General features: G+C 46.7%; 1 protein-coding gene across 1 annotated transcript; it reads right to left on the bottom strand.

Annotated features, from left to right (window-relative positions):
* Positions 1-6,754: 6,754 nt before the first annotated feature.
* On the bottom strand, positions 6,755-25,363 carry mylipa (myosin regulatory light chain interacting protein a). Its single transcript, XM_062530230.1, has 7 exons — positions 25,135-25,363; positions 23,960-24,150; positions 14,118-14,303; positions 12,385-12,582; positions 11,935-12,099; positions 8,747-9,164; positions 6,755-8,512 (listed from the first exon to the last, which is right to left on the bottom strand). The coding sequence occupies exons 1-7, from the start codon at positions 25,219-25,221 to the stop codon at positions 8,327-8,329; spliced, it is 1,431 nt and encodes a 476-aa protein (XP_062386214.1). The 5' UTR covers positions 25,222-25,363; the 3' UTR covers positions 6,755-8,326.
* Between the last annotated feature and the right edge of the window lie 631 nt (positions 25,364-25,994).

Genomic DNA, 25,994 nt, shown 5'->3' with positions numbered 1-25,994 from the left:
GAAAAGCAGCACTCTGAGAGAGAAAAGCCCTTGTAAGGAGATGTAATTGGACTGTGCAGGCTCCATCCTCGGTGCCCTCCGTGGCTGCTGCTGTGGCCCACAGCAGGGCAGTTCAAAGCGGAGCAGATTCACTCAATGGCAGTGGACGATGTCCAGAGACCAGCTGATTGAATCACACGTGTGCTTCAGTGGCCATCAGAGGGTGCGTGTGATGTGGGATGTGGGGATAAGCTGGTGTCTGGAAACACAGCATGAGATCAGAGATCAGTACCGAACAGGAGACCCCCCCCCCCCCCCCGAACCTCCCCGCTTCAATCTAACCCCTCGCCAGCGTCATGCTACACTCTAGCCCACACCTCAACACCTATAATGTCCTAAGACCCTAAACACCTAACATATACACACCTACTCTATCCTAAAACCCTAAACACCTAACATATACACACCTACTCTATCCTAAAACCCTAAACACCTAACATATACACACCTACTCTATCCTAAAACCCTAAACACCTAACACCATACACACCTATACTCTCTATCCTGAAATCCTAAACACCTTACTCATACACACCTACTCTATCCTAAAACCCCAAACACCTAACACTATACACACCTATACTCTTTATCCTGAAACCCTAAACACCTAACACCACACACACCTATACTCTCTATCCTGAAACCCTAAACACCTACAGTATATCCCAACTTCCTAAACACATATTCTACCCTCTATTCTAACACCTCAAACACGTACTGTATACTCTAGCACTGTAAAACACGTATACCCTAACACGCCCTCAAAACATCTACTGTATATCCTATCACCCTAAACACGTATACCCTAACACCCTAAATCTCTATACCACCCTAAACCCCTATACCATCCTAAACCCTTCTAAGATTCTAAACCCATACCATCTTGAACCCCTATAAGATCCTAGTCACCTATACCATCCTGAACACCTATAGGCTACCATCCTATACCCCAATAAGATCCTAAACCCCTTTAAAATCCTATACCATTCTAAACACCTATAAGATCCTAAACCCCTTTAAGATCCTGAATCCCTTTAAGATCCTAGACACCTATACCATCCTAAACACCTTTAAGATCCTAAACACCTACAGGTTACCATCCTAAACACCTTTAAATCCTAAACACCTATACCATATACTCTGAGTGTTGTCTCTCTGCATTTTCACCCTACTGGTTGTGCACACACCATGCGTTTACTTTACTTCGTACTGTGTGTTTGCATTATGTACAGTACGTGCTGCATGTGTGCTGATATGCTGTATCCTCTGATACGTGTGTGAGTCTCTCCGCTGACTTCCTGCTTCTCTCCCTCTTCTCCCAGCCTGGAGCTGATGTCTCAGCACTGAGCTGGTGTCCTACTCAAGGTCTCCTCCTGTTAAAAGGCTGTTTTTCCTGCTCCTGATCAAAGGTCTTGCTGTGGTGGGTCCAGGCTCTGTAAAATGCCTTGAGACTATTTCAGTTGTTACTGGTGCTACATTAATGACATTGAACTGAGTGGTTGCCATCACAGTGGGAGAGAGCCGTAGGAGAGGACTGTTCATTTCGATGCTCTCCTCTCTGTGCCTTTTGACAGTCCTTGTGAATTTTTGATTTTGACATATTTGGAACAAAGACCATGTAGAGAATTGAGTGTTTTGTTGCTCAATTTCAGGTCTAATACGCTACAGTTTTTACAATCGTAATTCTGACACTTTCCGTGTTTATATTTCATTCTATTTCATTCTATTCTATTCTATTCTATTCTATTCTATTCTATTCTATTGTGTTCTGTTCTGTTATGTTCTGTTCTGTTCTGTTATGTTCTGTTCTGTTCTGTTCTATTCTATTTATTCTATTCTATTCTATTCTGTTCTATTCTATTCGATCCATGTCTAATCAGATGAAGTCGTTGCTTCACCATCTCAGGTTTGCATTGTGTACAGAATATCATGAGTGGATCCTAAAACCAAGGCCTGTCAAATATTCACAGTGAGTTCGCTCTGTAGTTTGATCCATGTTTTATTCTTCTCAGCACCGATATTATTTCAGTTTTACAGCCTGAACAAAATATATGATCTGTGAAGCCATGTGTGTGGGCATTGACGTCTTGAAAGGTATTAATCATAGTGGGCCCAAATTATGCAGGATGAAGATACTCGTGTTCTCAGTATGACTCAGTATGACTGAACCATTCATTGTGTAAGGCATGGTGATTGATTTTCTATCAGGCCCTAGATTTTGAAACAATGGCAAAAAGAGTGCTATTGTTTTTTCTTGTTTGTATTCATTTGCTATCAATCATTATTTCTTTCTTTGAATAAAGTATTTTATTAATGAGTTTTCGACACATTATGTTCATAAAAATATTAAGGATAAAACATTGGGGAGGTTACAAATCTCCCGTATAGCCTATGGATTTCGTATTGAATGCATGACTGTATGGACATGTAATGTACAAAGTGCAAGAATAATGTTGTACCATAGAAAAATATATTTGTTAAAGGACTTATACATTGTGTGATATTGGTATGTTGCTGTGAAAAAGTATCTTAAATATAGGTTGATACTTCAGTTGTTAGATCCCCGTAACTCTCACCTGAGCTACTGTGTGGTAGATGGCCAGGCTAACTGTGTGGGAAAAACTGTAAACAAATCTAGAGCCAAAATAGAGCCATTATAGCCATTAGATTACAAAATAAATTTGTGAACAATGCTGCCCCCTAGGGTGTTGTACTTGCACAACACTTGAATATTTAGCAATTGCTCATGACATGGCATTTGTTGATTTGGTTGATTAATTTAATGACCTCACAGACAGGCTGGTGGAACTTGTTTCATGTACAGCTCTTATGTACAGGTTCCAACATGACATTAAACATTAACCATATAGTATAACATACTGTACACATACAGAGAGACACACTCATACTCATACTGCCCCCACTTTCTTTCTTTCCAGTTTTTGCAGTACAGGCTGCCTTTTTATCTTATTGTTTGGGGTGGGCAGCTGGTCAATCATGAGGAGATGCTCACTGAGGGTGACAACAAATGTTATGGCCTGTACTTTTCATGCCAGACAAACCATACCACATAGGCTACATCTCACAACTGAGTTAGTGGCGTTCTCCATAGGTCAAAGAGCTTAGAGTGGCCTAGCGTAGCATCTTCCATGGGTCAGAGAGCTTAGAGTGGCCTAGCGTAGCATCCTCCAAAGGTGAGAGGACTACCCTAGCATCCTTCTCAGGGAGGGCCCCAGTGACAGGTATAATTGTATGTGTCACCAAAGGGGGGCGCCACTATTCATAATTACAGTTTTTCTCAATTGTTTACACACAATTTCTGGTACTTGAGACACAATTCCAGTAATATGTAGCTCATGCACCAACCTCCTGAACCGATTCTGCTGAACTATATCTACTCTACTATGAACTACAATTTCGGCTTTACACTCAAATTGCAGTTCTATAACACACTGTTTTCAAAACACTACACACAATTCTGTGCATTAGACACAATTTTCATGAAGAAAATCTCTTGTTTTCACAAAGAACACACTGCCATTCAAATTCTAAAGCTAACTACCCTACCATGCACACTGACTCATCAGATGGGCAAACTCCTGTCACACAGTCTTACAATTAGCAATCAGAGCTTTAGTATTACAGTAGTAGTATAGGCAGAGGCAGAGCCAGAGGAGTGAGAGTAAGAGGAGGAGGATGGGGAGGCCAAGGACCGTAATCTCTGATGAGATCCGAGCCACTAGAACATTGCAGTGCTGCGTATCAATACAGTACAGTACCGGACAGTACAATACAGCTCAATGAGCACAGTAGTACAGTATTGCCTGTGGGCTGTTCTGTAGGACTGTAAAAATAAAGTATGTTTCAAGTATTTGGAGAAAGTAATCCTACTTTGTATTCCTACATAGTTTACAGTATTTTACTATTTGTTTGGCAGCCGAAAGATTATCAACACAAGGGCTTCTGTCTCCTGAACAGGAAACTGAAATCATGAGCATTGTCCTAGAAAAAACGGCATAACATTACGGGAAATACAAAGAAAAATAATAGAAAACAATAAGATATTTCAAAATATTGGTAGGGTAAGCATAACAACTTACTGTATCAGCTTATCTACTGTTTGTAGTATTGTTTGTAGTGTAACACTGAACAAAAAAAGGCCCAAGTCATTATAATGAATGGAGAAGAAGTGTTTTCAATTCATCGCAGTATTTTACACTGAGCACATCAGTGTTCAACTGGTCCTTGTAAATGTCTTGATATATGATGGTTTGTGTGTGTCTCTTGAGAACAAAAGAGCATTTTGAGGAGAGATTACATTGTTTTGAAGATAAAGTGTCATTTTGCAGGAGAATTGTGGAGTTTTGCCCATTGTGTGTGTTGTTTCGGATTTGTGTGTAGAGTTCTGAGAATATGAGGCATGTTTTCAGAAAATGTGTGTTAACAATCGAGAAAAACTGTAATTTGAGCTTAAATACTGTAAACTGTTTTTTTACAGTTAAAGAATCGATCAGAAGGAAAATAAAGTAATATCCAGCAGTATATTAAAACATCTCTTCAACCAATCAGACCAACGATCCGGTGCGTCTTTTGGATAAGCTAGTTTGTGATTGGACCCGAAGGTTGTGGACAGGATATATGTGCAGGTTTCCAGCCTGAGCTGCCAGGCGAGATCCAAATTTGCCAGCAGATCAGGCATGGTTCACCCAGCCTATGCTACTCCTTCATTTTAGAAAAAGGAACAGGCCTTGGCCAATCTTTGAGCTGGCTGTTATGATAAGAGCACAATTAATAATGGTCAAACTCAGATGTGTTAAATAACAGCCAAATTCAAATGTGTTAAATAACTACCCAACTCAGATAGATATGTGGCGTAGAACGTCAAACCCTATTCCACATTTGATCACTCACACACAAACACACACACACACACACACACACACACACACACATACACACACACACCAATCAGTCCTGGCCCTGTGCATGCTGGCACTAATGATGTCATGATCACATCTCACACTGATTAGGTCTTACATGATTACATGATTACATCTCACACTGAAACTAAAAGGGAGTTTGGTGGGGGGGGGGGTGGAGTCAGTGAGTTCCCTCTGTCGTTTGATTGGTGTTTGGTTGCAGACTGGAGTCTTCTTTCAACCATATGCAGACTGTGTTCCCCGTAATAACCAGCAGGTGGAGCTCTGCTATCATTCTAATATCTAGAGGCTGATGTCTGTATATCTGATTCTAATGACCATTTTGCCTTCCGAGAGGACGCCCCTCCTAACAGAACAAGAATGTTTCAATTGATGTATCTGGACATAGTTTCACATAGTTTATAGGAACTCTAGACAAGTGGTTCTCAAACTGTGGTATGGGTACCACTGGTGGTACGTGGACACTCTGTTGTGGTACTCTGGGAGTCTCCAATATGTTTTATTTCATGAAGACAAAAAATAATCTCTTCAAATGATGGAATGGAAAACAAAACAAAACAAGGCAAAACAGCACTCATTGTGAAACGTTTTGAGAGCCACTGCTCTGGAGTGATAAGATCAGAAGCTAAATAGACTGCTTGTTCTGCATGCACCTAACCCACACAGGTTCCTCTGAGCAGGAGAGAAGCCCTTGGCCTGCAGCCTCACCGGATATTGCCAGCTCACCCACCAATCCACCAACGGGTGACATACTTTTGTCAATCAGTGCAGTCATTTCCTGTGTATTAACTGCTTTGTGTGTAAACCACAGGACAAGGTTTCATGCAAATTAAAGAAACAAAAGCCCTTTATTAACCGATCCGGAGTACGCCGTGTCCAATAACTGCAGGGCCCAATGAGTCAGAGTCAGCTCATACTTTAATAATAATAATAATAATAATAATAACAACAATAATAACTTTATTGTCCACAACAGTGGAAATGTGTCTTTGTCTCCACAGGTGAGTTTCTAAAACACAGATACAATAAATAGACAATAACTACATAACAGCAATCATAAAGAAATAACCGACAAACTCCGATATGTTAAATAATTGCCAAATTCAAATGTGTTAAATAACTACCCAACTCAGATGCAAGAAGATACAGTATGTGGTGTATAACATCAAGCCATATTCCACATTTGATCATAATTAAAAGACACAAGAACGAGGGTGCAGTCCCTTTCGCATTATATAGCCCCTACAGTATGTATTGAACATTTTTGATGTCTTTCTTCAACTATGAGGTCAACGTCAGGAAGCTACAGGGAACGTGACACCTTTGGCTTGTTTGTGAAAGAGTGAGTGGAAGTGTTCACATTTGACGTCATTTTTAAAGATGGTAACGCCCAGCTGAGATGCATAATGGCTGAAAGCGGATCAAATCTGTCCCCTAAAACAGAGCTGTACTAGAAAGCAAGGGAACTGGCTAGACCGGGCAACTTTGGGAGGAACTGCAGATCTTTAAACGAACTGCACTCAGCAGCTGTGGTTTCTGAAGTGCCATGTTGTTTGGAGATCAGCAGTCACCCCTTGACGTTATCTGGATAAGCCAGTAACCCCTCACTCGCTCTCACACACACACACACACACACACACACACGTAACCTTGCTTTGTAATATACTCCTCTGGGCTCCCCACATTCCAGCCAGTCGACAGGTGGAACACACACACACACACACACACACACACACACACACAGACACACAAAGAAAACACTCTGGTGCGGCATATTTAAAAACAAACAGTAAGCTTTATTAATATCTCTGGTCATTCAAAGAAATATAAAACGATCCAAGGTTATATTTACATTTCCACAGCATAGTTTTTGCTTCAAACAAACAGAAACAAATCCTACTCATATAAAACCATCCCCTGCAAAAACTGCATGAGCAGCAAATAAAAACTAATTTAGTCTTCATGATCATCGTCGTCGTCTTCTCGCTAAAAATCTGTGCAAAAGGAAGAATGCATCCTGGACACACCGTGTATGCTACATTAAGGCAAATTCCTACATATAATACACTTGGGGAACTTCATAAAGTGACAGTGTAATTTTATAGAATCTTTCATGTTTAAGAGTTATAATAGTGACAACAGTAAAACACTAAAGCTTTCAAAAGTCAGATCATCTAGTGGTCAGCACGGCACAGCACACTCGGATCGTCTAGTGGTCCTTGGACAACAAAAAACAACCGTCAAACCACGGGCCTAGGAGAGTGTGGATCTGTCCAATCACAGGCCTAGGAGAGTGTGGATCTGTCCAATCACAGGCCTTAGGGGGTGTGGCCCCCTGCAGTGGAACTCTAAGGCCCCTCCTCTTCAGCACCCACACCACGCCCCTGGGCTCCACCCACTTTCCCATAATGCCTCTCTGCAGAGCGGGTATCCTTATATCGACAGACAAAAACAACAGCAACATTTCTGCAAGCCATTCCACTTCAAATGAACAACACACTGAACGTGGATACAATATTAGAAAATATATAGATATATAGATAATATAGATATCATTAAAATTCAGATAAATAAAAACGAGCTACTTCTTAAAATAAATCAAGTGGTCTGTTCTCTTTCCTCTCATACAAAAGTGTCAGGCTCGGAGCCAAAAATATCGGTTAATTCTAATCTGCGCTCCGTAGAGGAGCCAAAACAACAACAACAACGCGAGTGGTCATCAGATCAACTGATGGACGCGGTTAAGAGACACGTTACGCATCACTCATTAAAACAGGGACTGGACTCCTGACCGCTGACATCTGTGGACACAAACCAGCCGAGCGGAGCCGGGAGTTAATGACCCGTGCCGGACAGTGGAATAGCACGACCGCCGGGAGGTCAACAGCACACGACCCAGCACATGCCCGCTGGACGCATCTGATCACGCGCGCTCGTCGTGAGAACTGGGACACTCGAACTGGCGGACGCTGATGTCCTACTGACAGCCAAAGGAGAGCCACTGGAGTCTTCTCGTGTGTGTGGTAGTGTGTGTGTGTGAGAGTGGACACACACTGCTGTGTTTTGGTTCATTTGCTGATGCTAAAGTACAGCTGGTCCCAAGTAGTGGACACTACTGAAGTATATCAGAGCTGGTCTCCAGAAGTGGTCACTACTGATGCTAAGTGCAGCTGGTCTCTCCAGCGGTGGCTAATGCTGTATAGTACAGCTGGTCAGTGGTGGCTATTGCTGACGAGTGGTATCGCTGGTCTTCAGTGGTGAGTTGTGGTAAAACAGTACTCATCGTGAAACGTTTTGAGAACCACTGCTGTGCTGGTCTTCAGTGGGCAGTTGTGGTCAGCTGCGGTTCACGTGTGGCAGAGCTTGTCGTCGGCGGGGTAGTCCTGCTCGGGACAGGTGGGCGCGTGCAGGTGGCGGGGGATGGGCGCGGGGCTGCCAGGAGACCCTCCGAGCGTCAGGCTCAGCAGGCTGGTGCAGGTGGGCAGGTAGACGTGCTGGACGTGCTCCACCTCCGACCGACACACCGGGCACAGCTGGGGACCACACACACACACACACACACACACACACACACACACACAACAGTCAGTACAGAGCTCCTCACACATGACGACAACAGATGGCAACAGACGACACATAGAACATACGCAGAAGTGTGTGTGTGTGCGTGTGTGTATATATATATATATATATATATCTGTGTGTGTGTGTGTGTGTGTGTGTGTGTGTGTGTGTGCATATATATCTGTGTGTGTGTCTCTCCTCACCTGCAGGTGCGCGGCACATCCCTGGCAGCAGACCATGTGACCGCAGGGGCAGAAGGCGGCGTCGATCTGGCCCTCGCAGCACAGGATGCACAACAGCGCCTCCCGCAGCTTCCTCAGCCGCTCCTGCAGCTCGCGGCTCTCCACGCAGCCGCCGCAGTCTGGCGGCCCCTGCTGGCGGCCCAGGGGAGAGCGCGGCGGCGGCGGGGGGGTGGAGGAGCAGGGCAGGGGCCTCAGGTCCACCACGCCGGCGTTGTAGAGCGCGCGGCGCGCCTGGTCGTACACCTCCTTGGAGGTGCGGCGGATGTCGAAGACGTACTTCTTGCCCAGGTTGATGTTCTCGTTGAGGAAGAGCGACGCCAGGTGGCCCTTGAAGTCGCGGCTGTACTGCATCATCACCGCGCTCGTCACCGTGTCGCACCTGGAGACCAGACGGCAAGAGGACACTTCAGAAACCCGTCTTACATTGCTCCTGTTTTTCTCTGTGTGTGTGTGCGTACAAATGACTGAGCGAGACAAACAGACAGACACAGTCAGAGACAGAGAAAACACGAGAGAGAGATATTTCCATAGTTCTGTGAAGGTCAGGAATCTGTGTTGCAGGTCACTCAGTAAGTCGTGTCAACGACAACATTCACAACAATTCCAAGCACTCTTCCAAAGTTCATATCCACGCTGCTGCCGCCTCTAGCCTGCTAGAAGCGACCAGCCCTCAGAAAACATTGTGCCCTGATCACCACCACCACCCAGGAAAGGACAAACAGAAGCGGAAGCGATGAGAGAAGTGCCTGAGCAGGGTCTACTGTAAGGTTGGAGAACAAAGCTGGCATGGGACTGCACTCACTTTCCTGTTAGATCGCAAATAGACAGGGACTTTTGGATGTGTAACCATCGCAACTTCTGGTCGCATGTCAGTCACCATTATGTTAAGCCCGCCCACCGACTCTATACACGATGTGATTGGTCCGGTGATTCTTCCATTTCCCAGCTCCCAAGCTCTACGGAGCGTTGCTAGACTGCCCTGGCAGTCAAATTAGATTTCTAGGCTAGGGGGCGTCTAGATTTCTAGGCTATTGCGCTCATTCACTAACAATAAATCCTTACTGAACATGAGGAACTAACTAAATAAGACAAAAGAGAAAGATTAAAGAGGAAGAAGCCATTTGAGTTGTTTCCATTTAACCCTGTTGATGGCTATAAGGGCTTTTTTGAGTTTGGGCAGAAGTAATGTAAAGTCCCCTGAGAACTTCACACACACACCACAAGGAACCGGGCACACCACAAGGGACTGGGAACACACACCACAAGGGACTTGGCACACACACCACAAGGGACTAGGCACACACACACATACACCACAGGGGGACTATTCAAGTGGCTTGCGCACTCGTTTCCAAATAAGTCACAAGCTCTTTCCGCATCATCATCACCAGGAAGCTGACTCACAATAGCTGCTAACACAGTTGTCCTTTTTACCACCCACTACCAATCCACCCCACAGCATCTACCCTGATCACCAATCCCCTTCACTGTTAAAGTGCTTTGGGTGCTTTGATGAAGCACTACATAAATGCTGTTGTTGAACACCTCTGGCCCATTCACTGCAAATGCATTCTACGTTAGTCTGCTTTTCACCATACTAAACTCAATCTTTTAAGATTGAACATTAGTCTGGGGAGGCTGCGCTTTGTTTCTACTGCACTTCGCGTCGCTTCAGTTTCGTTATCGTCACGTCACCGGCCAATAGCGTGCCAGGACTAGAGTATGGCCGTTTCTGATTGGAGCAAAAGGTTCTGCCAGTAAACAGAGGAGATAGATCTGCTGGTTTCCAGCCTGAGCTGCCGGGCGATGTTCAAATTCCCTGGAAGTTCAGGCAGGGTTCACCCAGCCTAATTCTATGTGTTAATGTGTAAGCAACAAGTTTAATGTTTATTCAACTCATTTAATGGTCTTTCTCTTTCAGCCTCTTATCTTAACCGGTCATCTGTAACACACTCTGAATGACCGAAGAGCATGAACTATGTTATCTGCCTGACCCTGGCGCACTACTGGGTTAGACAACAGCAGGTATAGCCACAGTAAACTCCTGTCCACAATCTATTGGAGCAATGACTCCAGACACTGATCACACAGATTATACGACTATACAGACATCTAATACCAGATAACAGGACCATATAAACATCTAATATGAGACAAGAGAACCGTATAGACATCTAATATGAGACAAGAGAACCATAAACATCTCAAAACACCACCACGATGGAATGGACTTCAGTCTGACCTGAAAGTGATTGCAACCTACACCAAACCGGAATGACCAGCTAGCCCTGTCGAATGTCAGAGATTTTCAAACGCATAATTTAAAAGAATGCATAGACTGCACCAACAGTCCTTTTTAATACCCTTTCTAAGATAAAAATACATTGGTTTTTCCACACAGTAGCACAAAAGCATAAAGATATTTTGAGCCTCGTGTCAATGTCTTAAAGTAGCAATTTCCTTTGACCCCCCAAGGCCATTACTACATGCCATTTCCTTGCTAACCATGTTGTTTTCAGACGTGAGGCTTCCTTTGAGTCCTCAAGGGTATTCCATTTCCGTATCATACTGTATTTATCACATTCTAGCACTAATTCTAACACTAATGTCTTTCACAGCCTGCCTCAGGGACATTTCCATTACAGACTAAAGGCCCGTTCACACCAGGAACCATAACAATAGCCCTGCCGTTATCGTTATAGTAATCGTTATAGTGATCGTTCTTGGGTGTGAACGGCCCTTTAGTCATTAAAACAAGCAAACAGGCTCAAACCTTCTCTTGTTTAGGACAAACATCAATATCCCTTAACCTTCTCTTCTTTAGGACAAACAACATGCCTTAAACTTCCCCTCTTTAGGACAAACAACAACGCCTTAAACTTTGCTTCTTTAGGACAGACAACAACATGCCTTAAACTTCCCCTCTTTAGGACAAACAACAATATCCCTTAAACTTCACTTGTTTAGGACCAACGACAACATGCCTTAACCTTCTCTTCATGTCCTTAAACAAGACACCAGCTGGTGACCTGGGGAAAGTTTACTGCTGGACGTATAGAGTCTATAATGATAAGAGTCCATAAAATTATGTAAGATCACACTGAACGGTAAAGCCTACTGGTGGCACAGCTGTGTGTGTGTGTGTGTACCTGTAGAAGGCGTGTGTTTCGGTGATGGCTCTGTACAGCCCACTGGCTGCTCGACTGCTGATGAGTTTGAAGAGCAGCACCACGCTGTCACTCATCTCCTTGGTGACCGTCAGGTACACACTCTTGCCTGACTGAGTGGCGATCTGGATCACGGGGTAAGCCACTCTGTAATCACAAACACACACACACACACAAACACACCTGCATGAGAGGAGAAGTAGGCCACTCATCCTGAACCATATGAGTCAGCATTGCATATTCTGAGTGTCAGGTCACGTGTGCACGCACACACACACACAGCATTTGTCAAGGACTAGTAAAGCACTGTCTGGGTCTGTGTCTGTCTGTGTGAGCACAGCAGACCCACCTGCTGACCAGGCTGAAGTTGTGTATGTGTGTGTATGTGTGTGTATGTGTGTGTATGTGTGTGTGTGTGTGTGTGTGTCCCACCTGTTGACGAGGCTGAAGTCGTCTTTGCAGATGGCGATGCCGTCCGGGCCCACTCCGATGGCGAGCATGCAGCCGTGGGCATCACGCGCCCAGTGCCACTCCACGCCATAGTGCTCCAGAGACGCCACCAGCTGCAGGGCCTGGTACTCCACCGCCGCCGCACTCTGGCCCGCCAACGCCTGGTGCCTGGACACGATGCTACACACACACACACACACACACACACACACACACACACACACACACAGAGAGAGAGAGGGTACAAACGGTTACGGTGTGTTTGGCGACGACGGACACGGCTGAGGGGGGCATGGAGGAAGTGACTAACAGGGCGGCTACACCAGGCGCTTAACTGAAGTGCTCCATTCGCTTCGTGACGCACAAAAATATATATTTTTTCAACGTACGTATGCGCCGCCGTCACGTCTGGTGTGGCCAGTTCCGTTGACCAGAGTGGAGGCTAACTGTTGCAGCAGACGCAATGCAAACAGAACACTTCAGTTAGCTGCCCGGTACAGCCTCCCTGTTAGACTGCAGCATAGAGGCTGTACTATGGAGAAGGTGACTAAGACTACAGCATGGAAGCTGCACTATGGAGAAGGTGACTAAGACTACAGCATGGAGGTTGTGTTTTGGAGGGGGTGTACAAGTTGACTGAAGTTGACTAATATTTAGCACACACACACAATTTTATCCAAAATAACACAGACTCACTCACTCGCAGATATCGTACCCGGGTCGACATTACTGTTACTGCCCCACGCAATGAATACGTAACAGAGGCTGTGTAGTGGAAGACACACGCTGGAGGGGGTGGCAGAGTTGGGTAGGTGATGTCAGGGTGGCAGAGTTGGGTAATGGTGGCTACCTGATGAAGCAGCATGATTGAGGCCGATTGCTGTATCTATAGTCCTTGCAGTTTTACATGATTGAGGCGATTGCTGTATCTATAGTCCTTGTAGTTTTACATGATTGAGGCGATTGCTGGATCTATAGTCCTTGTAGTTTTACATGATTGAGGCGATTGCTGGATCTATAGTCCTTGTAGTTTGGCTTCACTTTCAGAGCGCTCAAAACTTCCTTCTATACAACTTCTAGAACCATAAGAGTCCGTCACCTCACACTAAATCAGGGCTAATCAGCAGCATATCAGGTCAATAAGAGTGTGTGTGTCCAGACGAACGCATCTACTGCGCTGGACTTCAGGCTTTGACCAGCCAGGCTGATGTGTCTGCAGTGCCACAGTTCTTCTGGCACAGTGACAGTGACCGCTGAAACAGCACTTCTGCCCGTCATAAAAATAGTAATAATAAAGATAGGCTACTGCACTGCTGGACACTACACGCTTATCGACTCAAGGACCAGCGACTTAGCTCAAGTTACCTGCAGTGACCTGGGTGAGCTAGCGAGAGCTCCGTTAGTGGATCATTTGCTGCACCAAGCAGCGTCCACTGTAATCAACAGAGCTACTCATACCAGACGCCATAGCTACACGCCCATCAGAACTAGTTGGACCAAGTCTTCTCACACCAGCTTTATGCTCCGCCAACGCAACGCTTCAGTTAGACTCCTGGTGGAGCCCAGCTGTGATACCTGACCACTGCACACCTGTCCTGTACACCTGTCCACTGCACACTGCACACCTAACCACTGCACACCTGTCCCGTACACCTCACCACTGCACACCTGGACACGGCACACCAAGGCAACTAGACGCCTGGACACCTGCTCACCTGTCGACGGTGGTCTGGCAGGGCTGGTGGCCGGTGAGCTCGCTGTAGCAGTACTTGGCGGTGTTGTGGTTGTGGTCTCCGAACTCGGCCTGTGCCAGCAGGGCGCTCAGCTCCTCCGCCCGCTCAGAGCACATGCGCAGGTGCCCGCGGTGCAGGTCCTCCTTCACGTGCAGGAAGAACAGGTGCCTGGGGGAGAACCGACAGCAGCACGTCAGGAAACGCACACACACACACATACACAGAGACAGACAGTGACACACACACACATGTACACAAAAGACACACATACAGACAGAGTCACACACACGGAAAGTGTGTGCTATGGCTGCTAGCATTCCAAAACTTGATGAAAGTTTCCTTCAATGATAAATAAAAGGGCTTTATCTTAGGAAGCCACAGTCAGCGCCGTGGTCACCATGTCCAAACGCTAACATGTAAGGCCTATATTAAAGTCCTTATCATCATATCAGTGGTGTGTGTGTGTCCTTCCTTGTGTAATCTGGCTTCCCTCAGCTCAGAGCCCAGGTCAGGTCACATAACGCTCACTCCACTGTCCCAGCAGCCAATATTCACACACCTTGAATTTCCCCCTTGGGGATCAATTATGTTTGTGTGTGTGTGTGTGTGTGTGTGTGTGTGTGTGTGTGTGTGTGTGTGTGTGTGTGTGTATCTATCTATCTACTCACATTGTTGTGGGTTTACATCTACCTTAAGACATAGAAAAAACCCTCAACAACTTGGACACGCTCAAAAAGCACATCAAGCCTTTGGGCTCTAACCCACAACCCCAACCCCTCCTTTAGTCAAAGGATGTCTTCAGGGTTTAAGAGTAACTGTCCCAGTAGAGGCCCTGCACTAAAGAAGGGGTCTATTTGTGTCCATAGTTCCTGAACTGTGTGTGTGTGTGTGTGTGTGTGTATAGAATGTGTGCAGCTGTGATAAAGCTCTTATCAGTCTAGTAGGAGCCAGACCTAATGCCCGTGTTGTTGTTGAGCCTGCCTGCCTGCCTGCCTGCCTGTGTGTGTGTGGTGTTATATCTCAACTGCAGCCCTGCACCCGCCATGATAAGCTCACAGAACACACTCACACAACACTCCAAACATTAGCACAAACACACACACACACCCACACCGACCAAGCTTATGAACCGTAACCATGTTGCAACAGAGTAATTCTATAATTCCTGTCTCTCCCATGCCACATTAAAACATTGTGAGGGGGGTTTACCTCAGGTTTCACCAAACCCTCCCTCCCCCCAGGTGTTTGAAAAGGACATCCTCATTCCTCACAAAGGAACACAGCAAATGTACTAATAGAACGCAAATACAGACTCACAGACGTACAAATACAGACTCACAGACGTACAAATACAGATTTTTTTTCTGGCCGCTGAGAGCACACCCTGTGCCTTGGAATATTATGTGGAGCTTACGAAGCTTTCACTCCATTAAGTAAACAACAACAACAACAACAACAACTACTCTCTGCCCTCTAACTCTCTTCCCTCTAGTCTGTGGTGCCGGTGTACAAGTGTTGCGGAGTGGAGTCCACCAATGAATACATTAACCAATGACAACATTAATACAAATCAAAAGCTCCATCGTGAAATAACACAATACACAACAATAGGATGTCAACAAAACAGCAAGCTAAAGCAGGGCAGGCATTCTGTAAATAGCCAAATAATTTGTGCAGCTGTAGGCAATGACTGGAGTCCGCCGTCTAGCAGACAAAGGGAAGTAGCGAGCACGACGAAGCTAAAGTAGCACGTTTACAGGTAACCGAAACTGAAAGGGACTTTCGACGTCGTTCAAAGAGCACCAGTGCTCTAAATAGGCTACTGCTTCTGTCGTTTCAACAAAGCTCCTCCAATTGACCGATTTAATTGTCGTCTGGATTGCATCATCTCCTTCTGTGTTTCTGCGTTATCTCCACCTTCTCGTAAATGCATGAGGAGGAGTGAAACTTGCCTGGCAGATCTGTTTCCTGACCATTTCATGTCGTGAGAACTCTTTTTATTCAGTCATTTCCTGTGTATTTAGCAGCATGGTGTATAAGCTGCAGGACAGTGGCCGTGCCTAATGTCAAGTTAAAAGAAACAAAACCATATTAATACCATATTAACAGCCCCCGTGTATTAACCTCATAGCTGAAGACATTTAGCAAAATCAACGTCTAAGCCGCGGCTAATAGTTGGGAAATTAAAGTATACACAGTGCGGCTTATACACAGTGCAGCTTATACACAGGAAATAAAGCGTTAAACAGGCCCTATTCTCCTAGTACACCTGTACGCAAAGTCAACTCTTGCTAAACACTCACATTCCTACAATCCTGCCCTTCAGGCCCTCTTTCCTTTCTTCTTCTACCCCTCCAGTCCTCCTTCCTTTCTCTTTGTTTTTTCCTCCTTCTCACTTTCATCCCTCTCTCTTTCTCCCCCCCCCTCCCCCCCTGGTCGCGTGCTTGAGAGGGACAGCTGTGTATTGAGTTCTGATAGAACGCTTCAGCAACTGCGTGTTCCAGAACGGACCGTGCATCTGTCGCTCGTTCCCAATGACCACAACACACACACGGGCCACATGACACCAGGAGAGCACACACACACACACACCTTTCCAAACCAGCTCAGAGCCACCCCCTCCCCCGAATGATGCCGTTCCTCCTAATGCTCCAGATCTTATCACCTTAACCTCCCCCCGTCAACCAACACACACAGACACACACAAACACACACAGACACACACAGACACACACAGACACACACAGACACACATTTATCTGCCCTTATTGCATGTTAAGAGAGAATGTTTATTTAACCCGCTTTGCTCCCATCGTAACGAATTACGTTGCTCTATCTTGTTAGTGATCAAGGATCTTTGGTTGTTGCAGTTTCCTTCCAGCAGAACTGTAGGGTCGTATACATTCGTGTTTGGATTGTGTCCGATCACAAGTGGTCAGTCGAGACACTGTTTACACGCGTCATCAAGATGTCCGGCCAGGGACGTAGCTGATGACTTGTGTTTAGAGGAGTGTTTACACAACAGAGCACACGAGGTCAAGTGTGTCTCTGGCAAATGGTTTGAGTGATTGATCGGATCCCAATGCGTCTGAAGTGCTTGATCACAAGTGGACAGTGAGAGTATGAACAGATTGCACAGACTAATCTTATTTCTGGAGCTGACCTTCCCTCACCTCTGAATAGCCCTCCTCAGCCCATTTGTCAACGTCATTCATGTCTACACACACTGCGCTAACTTCAGCACGTTGTCATTTGTGTTTTCGCTTCATCGGGAACCTGCTGGCACGAGTAGTATCGCTTCTTCTCCTCAGCCACTCAAAACGACCTCCGTGTAAACTGACATGTAAAGGAGCTGTGTGTGTGTGTGTGTGTGTGTGTGTGTTGTGCATGTACTCCTATTCATCTTAAACCCATTCAGGGGCTGTGTGTGTGATGTGTTATTCTGAAGGCCCGCACGGGAGCCGGATGTGTGTGTGTGTATGTGTGTGTGTGTGTTTGTGCATGTTATTCAGCGTCTGAAGGCCCGCACGGGAGCCCTGTGTGTGTGTGTTATTCAGCGTCGGGAGCCGTGTGTGTGTATGTGTGTGTGTGTGTTATTCAGCGTGGGGAGCAGTCTGTGTGTGTGTGTGTGTGTGTTCTTCAGCGTCGGGAGCCGTCTGTGTGTGTGTGTGTGTGTGTGTGTGTGTGTGTTCTTCAGCGTCGGGAGCCGTCTGTGTGTGTGTGTGTGTGTGTGTGTGTGTGTGTGTGTGTGTGTGTGTGTGTGTGTGTGTGTGCGTGTGCGTGTGCTTCAGCGTGGGGAGCCGTGTGTTTTGTTTTGGTCAGCGGGCTGCAGGGAAGCGTCCTGCGGCGCGACTCTCGGGCTACTGTGAGAGCGAGCAGCTGTCTGGCCAAACACCGGCGCCTGGACAGCGCAGGACAGGGTTACTGTAGGACACACCTGTGCAGCGACGCCCGAGAGGTTACTATCGGGCACACCTGTCCAGCGACGCCGCTGAGGTTACTATCGGACGCGCTCACCTGCAGCTGTCAAACGCTCCTGGTAACTCATTACTCCTTCTCTTCCTCCACACCTCTCTCTCCCCCTCTCTTTGGCATTTCCCCCTCACTCTCACTCCTTTTTTTCCTCTAGCTGTTTGAATGTCTCTCCTTCACTCTCTCTCTCCCCTTTCACTCTCGCTCACTCTTTTTTCTCTCTCTATCTATATTTCTTTCACTCCTTCACTTCCTCCCTCCCTCCATTTTCTCTCTTTCACTCTCACTCTCTTTTCTCTCTCTATCTATATTTCTTTCACTCCTTCACTTTCTCCCTCCCTCCCTCCCTCCCTCCCTCCCTCCATGTTCTCTCTTTTTCCGGCCCTCGCTCCCTCTCTCTATGTTCTCTCTCTCTCTCTAATTCTGGCCACCCAACTGTAAGACACATGAGCGCTGGCTACATCATCGGAACACACACAAAGGCAGCATGCTGTTCTATTGCCATGTGGCTGACACAAGCCTACTGTTGCGCACATACTCTTTGGTTCAGGCACACTGGAGAACCACAATGCACGCTTGTCTGACACACACACACACACTGACAAACACACACACACGCAAGCGCAGTTAAGGGTTGGGTTATTATTGGAGAAAGATTCTGGGCAGCACAAAATGGCAAACCCTCTATGTCCTGTGGGAGTTCATTTGCACAACAGCCCCCCTCACACACACACACACACATATCTGTCTTACACAAGGTTCTCTCTGCTGACTCATCTTATCACTAGGAGAAGCAGGATTTAAGGGTAGCAGGTGTGTGTGTGTGTGTGTGTGTGAGGGGGGGGGGGCTGGGAGTTGACCTATGACCCCATTCTCTCATGGCAGAGTCTCAACTGTACTCCACATGACGACAGAGAGACGTAGCGCTAGGCAACAGCCCTCGGCAACAGCCCTCCTCGGCCCGCAGCTAGTAAAGGACACCTCAAAAGGAGGGTTGACCTCAAGCCAAACACAAAAGGACAACACAACTAGACACACACATACACACACACACACACACGCACACACACACACACACACACACACACAGCTACCTTCACTCGGACTGTGCAGGCCACCAGCCTGTAGTCACCCACACACACACTGGTCATCCGGCGGGCCCCTTCCGGCTGCTGTTTAGTCTGACCCCATGCTCCTTCATCTCCTCACACACACACACACACTCACTCACACACACACTCCTGCAGCCTTCATCTCCTGCCCTCCAGAATAACACCATTGTGGTCGGCCCACTCTAGCGACCGGCCCTCAGAACACTCAGTTCCTGAGAGACCAAAGACACGCACACACACTTGCGTCTGTCTGCCTGGAGACGCCGCTCGGCCCACAGCCAATCACGCCGCAGCACACACACCCTCAGACACACACACACACACACACACACAGACACACACTCACACACACACAGCAGTTCACTCATCGCTGCCTTCGCTGGAAACAATGTGGTTTCATTCTGAGCAAGTCAAACAGCACAGTGGCAGCAGAGCTGTGGCATTCAGCTGGGGTTACTCTCAGTCAATGAACTCTAGTAACCTCCCCCCACTCACACTCACACTCACACAATCAGCCACTTAATGCGTGCGGGGCTCCAGACCACAACAAGGCTCGCGATGGCAGCTTAACGCAAATCAAACGGCCGGGCAGCACGACCGGAGCACTGGAAGCGAGAGAGGGACCCGCTTTGTTCCGCGCCACATCAATCCTGCGCACACAAAGAGGCCGTTTGTGAGCTAATCGCCCGCGGAGAGGGGGAAAGCATTGCGCCGGGGTAATTAAAACAGCCCCAGCTCTCCCTGCTGCCCCTGCCAACCGCCCTCCGGGGTGAGAAATCATCCCCGAGCCGGGGCAAAAACCCACCCTCATTCCAAGGAATTAAAGTGGTGTTTCCAAACAAGGCTTGGATCAGGGTTACTGTTGGCCAAACTCCTCCGACGAGGACAAACCTGTTCAAGCAGAGACACCTCATCCTGCCGTCAACAGAGCATCAGACGTGCCACAACAGAGCTATTCGTGGCCCTGCAGCCGTGGAACGTTAACTTCTTCAGATGTTAACATCTACCAGCCACTGACACATGACATACTTGTTAAAAATTCGCCAGCAAATCATTAGTTCATTAACTAACCTCGATCAAGGATCTTTTGTTATTGTTATCTTTATTCTGTACAGATAAACAAGTCATTCAAGTCAGGGCCACAATCACAAATTCCCATTTCCGGGACACATTATAAAGCGTCCTCGAACACAGATGTCCCATTATTCCCGTTATTCCAACGCACCGGACAGCAGCTCATTCCCATGTCCTTGCTTGTCTGCAGACACAGGAAGGTCCAGCACTTATGAGGGGCAGCTGTCAATCATGTGGCCTGACTGTCTAGCGGCACCTCGTCGTCCTTCACACTCGACCCAGGGAGGTGATCAAGGAGGATTATGGGATTGTTTTTGATCTGGTTCAAGAAGGGATTGAGTGTATGGGCTGAGCATGAACAAGTACGGCAAAACATCACACACACACACACACACACACACACACACTTGCACAAACTGCAAGTCATCGAGCGCATACACACAGACACACACACACACACACAGCAAGACAACACACACACACATACTGCAAGACAAGACAACACAAACACACAATGCAAGACAACACACACGCAAACACACCCACCCACACACCATAACACACACACACACACACACACACACACACACACACTTTTACTGTGGGGGTAAGTGAGGACAGATAGAGAGCTGCATGAGATAAGAGACAGCCAGACAAGAGGTCATAAAGCAGCAGGCCCTGCGGCTCACAACGCCATGACAACCACAACATGCCTCAGCCCCTGGCTAACACATTAGCTAGCACGCTAACCAGGCCCAAGAACATTCCCCTCTCTGACGGGGCAAATAAACTCCACATCATCCCACGGTCTCCGATAAGGGGCATAAGCCTGCAACGTTCTCATTTCTGTTAGGGTGTAAAAAACACTAACATTCCCATTTCGGTTAGGGGTAAAAAACACTAACATTCCCATTTCTGTTAGGAGTAAAAAGAACCAACATCATCTCTCTAATAGAGGAAATAAACCCTCAACGTTCCCATCTCTGATGTGGGGGGGAATAAACATTAACATTCCCATCTCGGATGGGAGATAAAAATAAACACTGAGAACTGTCTACGCTGTAGAAGCCACGAGCTGCTTTTAGCACCATGCAGAGAACTCAGTACCTTACATAACAAAGGTGAGGAGGGGGAGAGACCACAACAACACCCGCCCTCAGCCGTGTGTGTGTGTGTGTGTGTGTGTGTGTGTGTGTGTGTGTGTGTGTGTGCGCGCGCGCATTTGTGTGTGAGTGTGCACGCATGTGTGTGTGATCCCCCCCTCTAATACACCTAACTGCTCTGGCACAACACACACACAGTGATGTTTCAGGTCACACATTCAGAACACAATGCACTGTTTTGGTGTGTGTGTGAATACACGTGTACATGTGCAGGTTTGTGTGTGAGTGCATGTGAGTGTGTGTGTGTGTGTGTGTATGTGTGTGTGTGTGTGTGGTGTGTGTGTGAGACTGATACGTTCCTGAATAAAATAATCACCAGAGCCTTGGGCCTGGGAGAGCTAGGCACACTCTCGCTGTGTGTGTGTTTGTGTGTGTGTGTGTGTGTGTGTAGGCTGGTGGCCTGCACAGTCCTAGTGAAGGTAGCAGAAGAAGTGGGGCAAAGGTTACAGCACAAAGAGGGTTAGGGAGCATGCCCATGGCTACCACACACACGCACACACACACACACACACACAGCCAAACAAAGGACAGTTTTCACAGAAAACACAAACACACCGAGGCTGTCGAGGGGAACAAGATAAGGGTGGCAGAACAGCAGCACTCGCCTGTACGACCTGAGAGCCTCGACTAACACACACCACTCACGCTCAGTGTGTGTGTGTGTGGCCAGGCAGCGGCCATGTTTAAATGAATGACTGTTTGCGTGTGCTTGTCTGTGGGTGGGAGTGTGTGTGTGTGTATCTGCGAGTGGGGGTGTGTATGTAAGAGTGAGAGAGCGGTGTGTGTGTGTGTGTGTGTGTGTGCGTGTGTAAAAGGGAGAGTGTGCGCATGTGTGTGTGTGAAGGAGAAAATGTGTTTCTGTGTTCGTGTGTAATAGAGAAAGTGTGTGTGTGCGTGCTTGTGAAGAAGAAAATGTGTTTCTGTGTTCGTGTGTAAAAGAGAAAGAGTGTGTGTGCGTGCTTGTGTGTGTGTAAAAGAGAACGTGTGTATGAAAAAAGAGACTGCACGTGAGGGTGTGTGTATGCGCACATGTGTGTAAAAGAGAGCAAGTGTGTGTGTGTGTGTGTGTGTGTGTGTGTGTGCATATGTGGGGGTGGGCAGGACGGTCTCACAGGAGTCAGCAGCCGCACCATCTTCCTGCCTGCTAATTAAAAGTTGCATGTGTCTGCCCACCACATGCATGCACGCACACACACACACACACACACACACACTCTATTTCTCTCTCTCTTACACACACACTCTATTTTTCTCTTACACACACACACCCTCTATTTCTCTCTTACACACACACACACACACACACACACACACTCCATTTCTCTCTCTTACACACCCACACACACTCTCCATTTCTCTCTCTTACACAAAAACACACACACACACACACAGAACTAGATCCCGCCACCATCTGTTTTGTCGCCAGGCTAATCTTCCAGGTCACAAGAAAACCAGAAACCCTAGCCTTCCACACACACACACACACAAATGGAAACTGAATCACACAGGAAGACGTTGCACCGCTACACACACATGTTTTTCTCCAGCAGACGATTTAGAACATCAAAGACAGTCAGAACCCTGCCCAGTCCTCTCCACATCCCCTAAACTAAACACACACACACACTTACTGGAATTACAAAGAGCAAACCCAATCCTACTCTCTCCACACACCTCCCTATATGTTTATGTGTGTGTGTGTGTGTGTGTGTCGCATGTGAGCAGGTGTAGATATTGAGCTGAAAAGGGTGAGGGGGAGCAAAAAGTACAATCCCTCCTGAGACTAGAGACCTGACACCCTCAGGGTGCCACAAAACAGGCTCCCATGTGCGCACACACACACACACACACTACCATGTCTTGCTGCTGTGCAGTGCCCTGTAGTAACCCCTCTGTGCTCTGAGGTTACTATAGGGCAGGCCACTGTAAGACAGGAAGTGCTCTGCTACTGTACTTCACAGCACCAGGCAGCTGGAGTGCACGGCTCTCGTTTCCAAAGACAAAGCAGCGCTTCTGGAGAAGCCTGCGCTGCACTCTGAATATTTAATGCTTCTCATGTCCTAGATTTTTCCAGCAAGCAGCCACACACACACACACACACACACACACACACACACACACACACACATAGCTCACTCCAGAGGCAAGCAGAGCAGGGAAAGAGGAATAATCAGAGGAGTAGGATGTGGATTTACAACTGAGGAGAAACACTTATGTGGAGAAAGATGCAAGAGAAAGAGAAAGAGAAAAGAAAATGAGAGATGGAGGGAAAGGAGAGATGGAGGGAAAGGAGAAAGAGAAAGAGAAAGAGAAAAGAAAATGAGAGATGGAGGGAAAGGAGGGAGAAAGAGAAAGAGAAAACAAGATGGAGGGAAAGGAGAGAGAGAAACAGACAAAGACAAAAGAGAGAGAGAGTGTGTGTGTAAGAGAGAAAGAGAGAGACAGAGAGAGCATGTGTGTGTGTGTGTGTGTGTGTGTGTGTGTGTGTGTGTGAGAGGTGTACCTAGTCTGCTCCTGAAGGATGAGATGAGGCTCTACGAAGAACTTGACTCTGAGCCTCAGCCTGCACGGTGTCAGATGATCCATTTGCTGGCCGATCCGGTTCCGAAGATTCAGCCACAGCTTCTCGCCTTTGGCCCCGGTGAACTGCAGCCCGAAGTAGTCCACCTCGATAATACCCAACTTCCGACATACCTGACACAACATACACAGGCGCTGGCGTTAGCCACTCGTCCTATTTTCTAAATTCATGAGATCATTTTAATGGTTAGTGTAGGCTGGTGTTGACGGTGCAGGACCTGAAGCAGCCCCGCTCTAACATAGGGCCTATTACGTAATGTGTGCGCCTAGATGAGAGGGGGTGTGTGTGGCAAAAATAGTAATAATTTGCCACCAAGAAAAATTCTCACGCTGACCATTTAGGCTCGTCTCGAATTTGATCACTGTGTTGTGTGTAATTTGCTTCTAAAACGGATGTGTGTCATTTTAATGTGCACAAAGATGACTAAATCTACAACCAGCCAAACAAACATCGCGTTTGACTGCTGAATGTAAATGTATCAAATGGCCAAACATCATAGCTGAAACGCTGTTCTTTCTCTAAAATAATTTACTAAACGAATCAGATGGACTGCATGTGAGATGCTCTCGGTGGACTCGGTGTAGATGATGAACAACACCGTTTGTAATCGGTCTGATGAAGTGACGAGGGAAACAATGAACTAAAGTAACCTTGAGCGCGTCGACACCTCTTCATCTGAATGCGCGCAGCACACAGCACGGCTCAAACTACCTGGCCATTTCCCCCTTTGTTAATGCACAGCTAAAACAAGCCCTGGGTGAAAACTAAAGTCAATGTTAAATCGAATGCCATTCAGAACCTCCAAGGTGGTCGGCTACTCTAGTCACGGTCCGAGAGCACCACCTGACACGTGTTTTGTGCCTATGGTAAAACAAACTGGTCGTGATATTTTGATCCATCCAATGATGTTGATACCTGGGAATCCGAGACTACGCCGTGTCCACTCGACAGACTATGTTATAAATGGCAAACATAGTCACATATAGTTGCCCAAACAAATGTGCAGGCATTTTGCAAAGAGCATGACACTTGTCATCCGTTTAAGAATCGACGTTTGTAACGAGGATAAAATAAATGTTTGGATGCCATAGCCTTACCTTGTTCAGACAGTCCTCTCCGTTTGCCTTCGAATCAACTTCTACTTCCATAACCACTGAATCCGGACGAGTAATATGACAAAGCATCTTGACCCGTAAAGTAAATCTTTGGTCTACTTGTCAAAAACGATCAAATAAACTCTGTATCGTCCCGTGGACACCCTACATCTGGCCTTCCGTCACTTTCCAAAGCCCTCGGTATCAGTACTGATGCTTTGCCTCCTCAAGCTGCGGTCTGTAAATGAAGCGCAAAGTACAGCCTACTTCCGAGTAGCCAATCACAACTTGTTTCTCATGAGCTCTGTGTCGATGCTGCCGACGGCATCCTCAGATTCTGGCAAATGCACGTGGACAAGGGGGCGCCCCCTACCGGTTACCGTTGGTACATTATGTCGTTCATCCTTTGCACTCAAAACAAACACGTTTCATGTCAGAACAATTTAATCATACACCACCATCAGCAACCATTGACATCCTATCCTCATTGTCATTGTATGTCAGTACAATCAGAGGGGATGCTGTTGTTTTTTTGCACTGAGGGGCATTTTTTCTCTGTTTAGTAATATTGGAAAGTTGCAGAAGGCAACAACAGATCAGGGGGATGGGGCTGGAGGAGTCAGACAAGCAAATCAATTCATACATAATGTATGTAGGCTATAAGCTGTCGAGCATAGGGCCATGCCAGTAGTGGTATAGGCCTATTTTCAGTGCAATGAAATGGATATCAACTGGATAACATGCAAAGCCATCATCATTCTTCTGTTGCTCACAACAATGCTGCTTTTGGGTCAACACAATAATATTGATTACTACAGCTATGTAGCTGACACACACACACACACACACACACACACACACAC

The sequence above is a fragment of the Sardina pilchardus genome, chromosome 24 (genome assembly GCF_963854185.1).
Source record: "Sardina pilchardus chromosome 24, fSarPil1.1, whole genome shotgun sequence".
Taxonomy (NCBI): domain Eukaryota; kingdom Metazoa; phylum Chordata; class Actinopteri; order Clupeiformes; family Clupeidae; genus Sardina; species Sardina pilchardus.
Note: the sequence above shows the minus strand (reverse complement) of the source record. Positions and strands in the feature narration are given on the sequence as shown.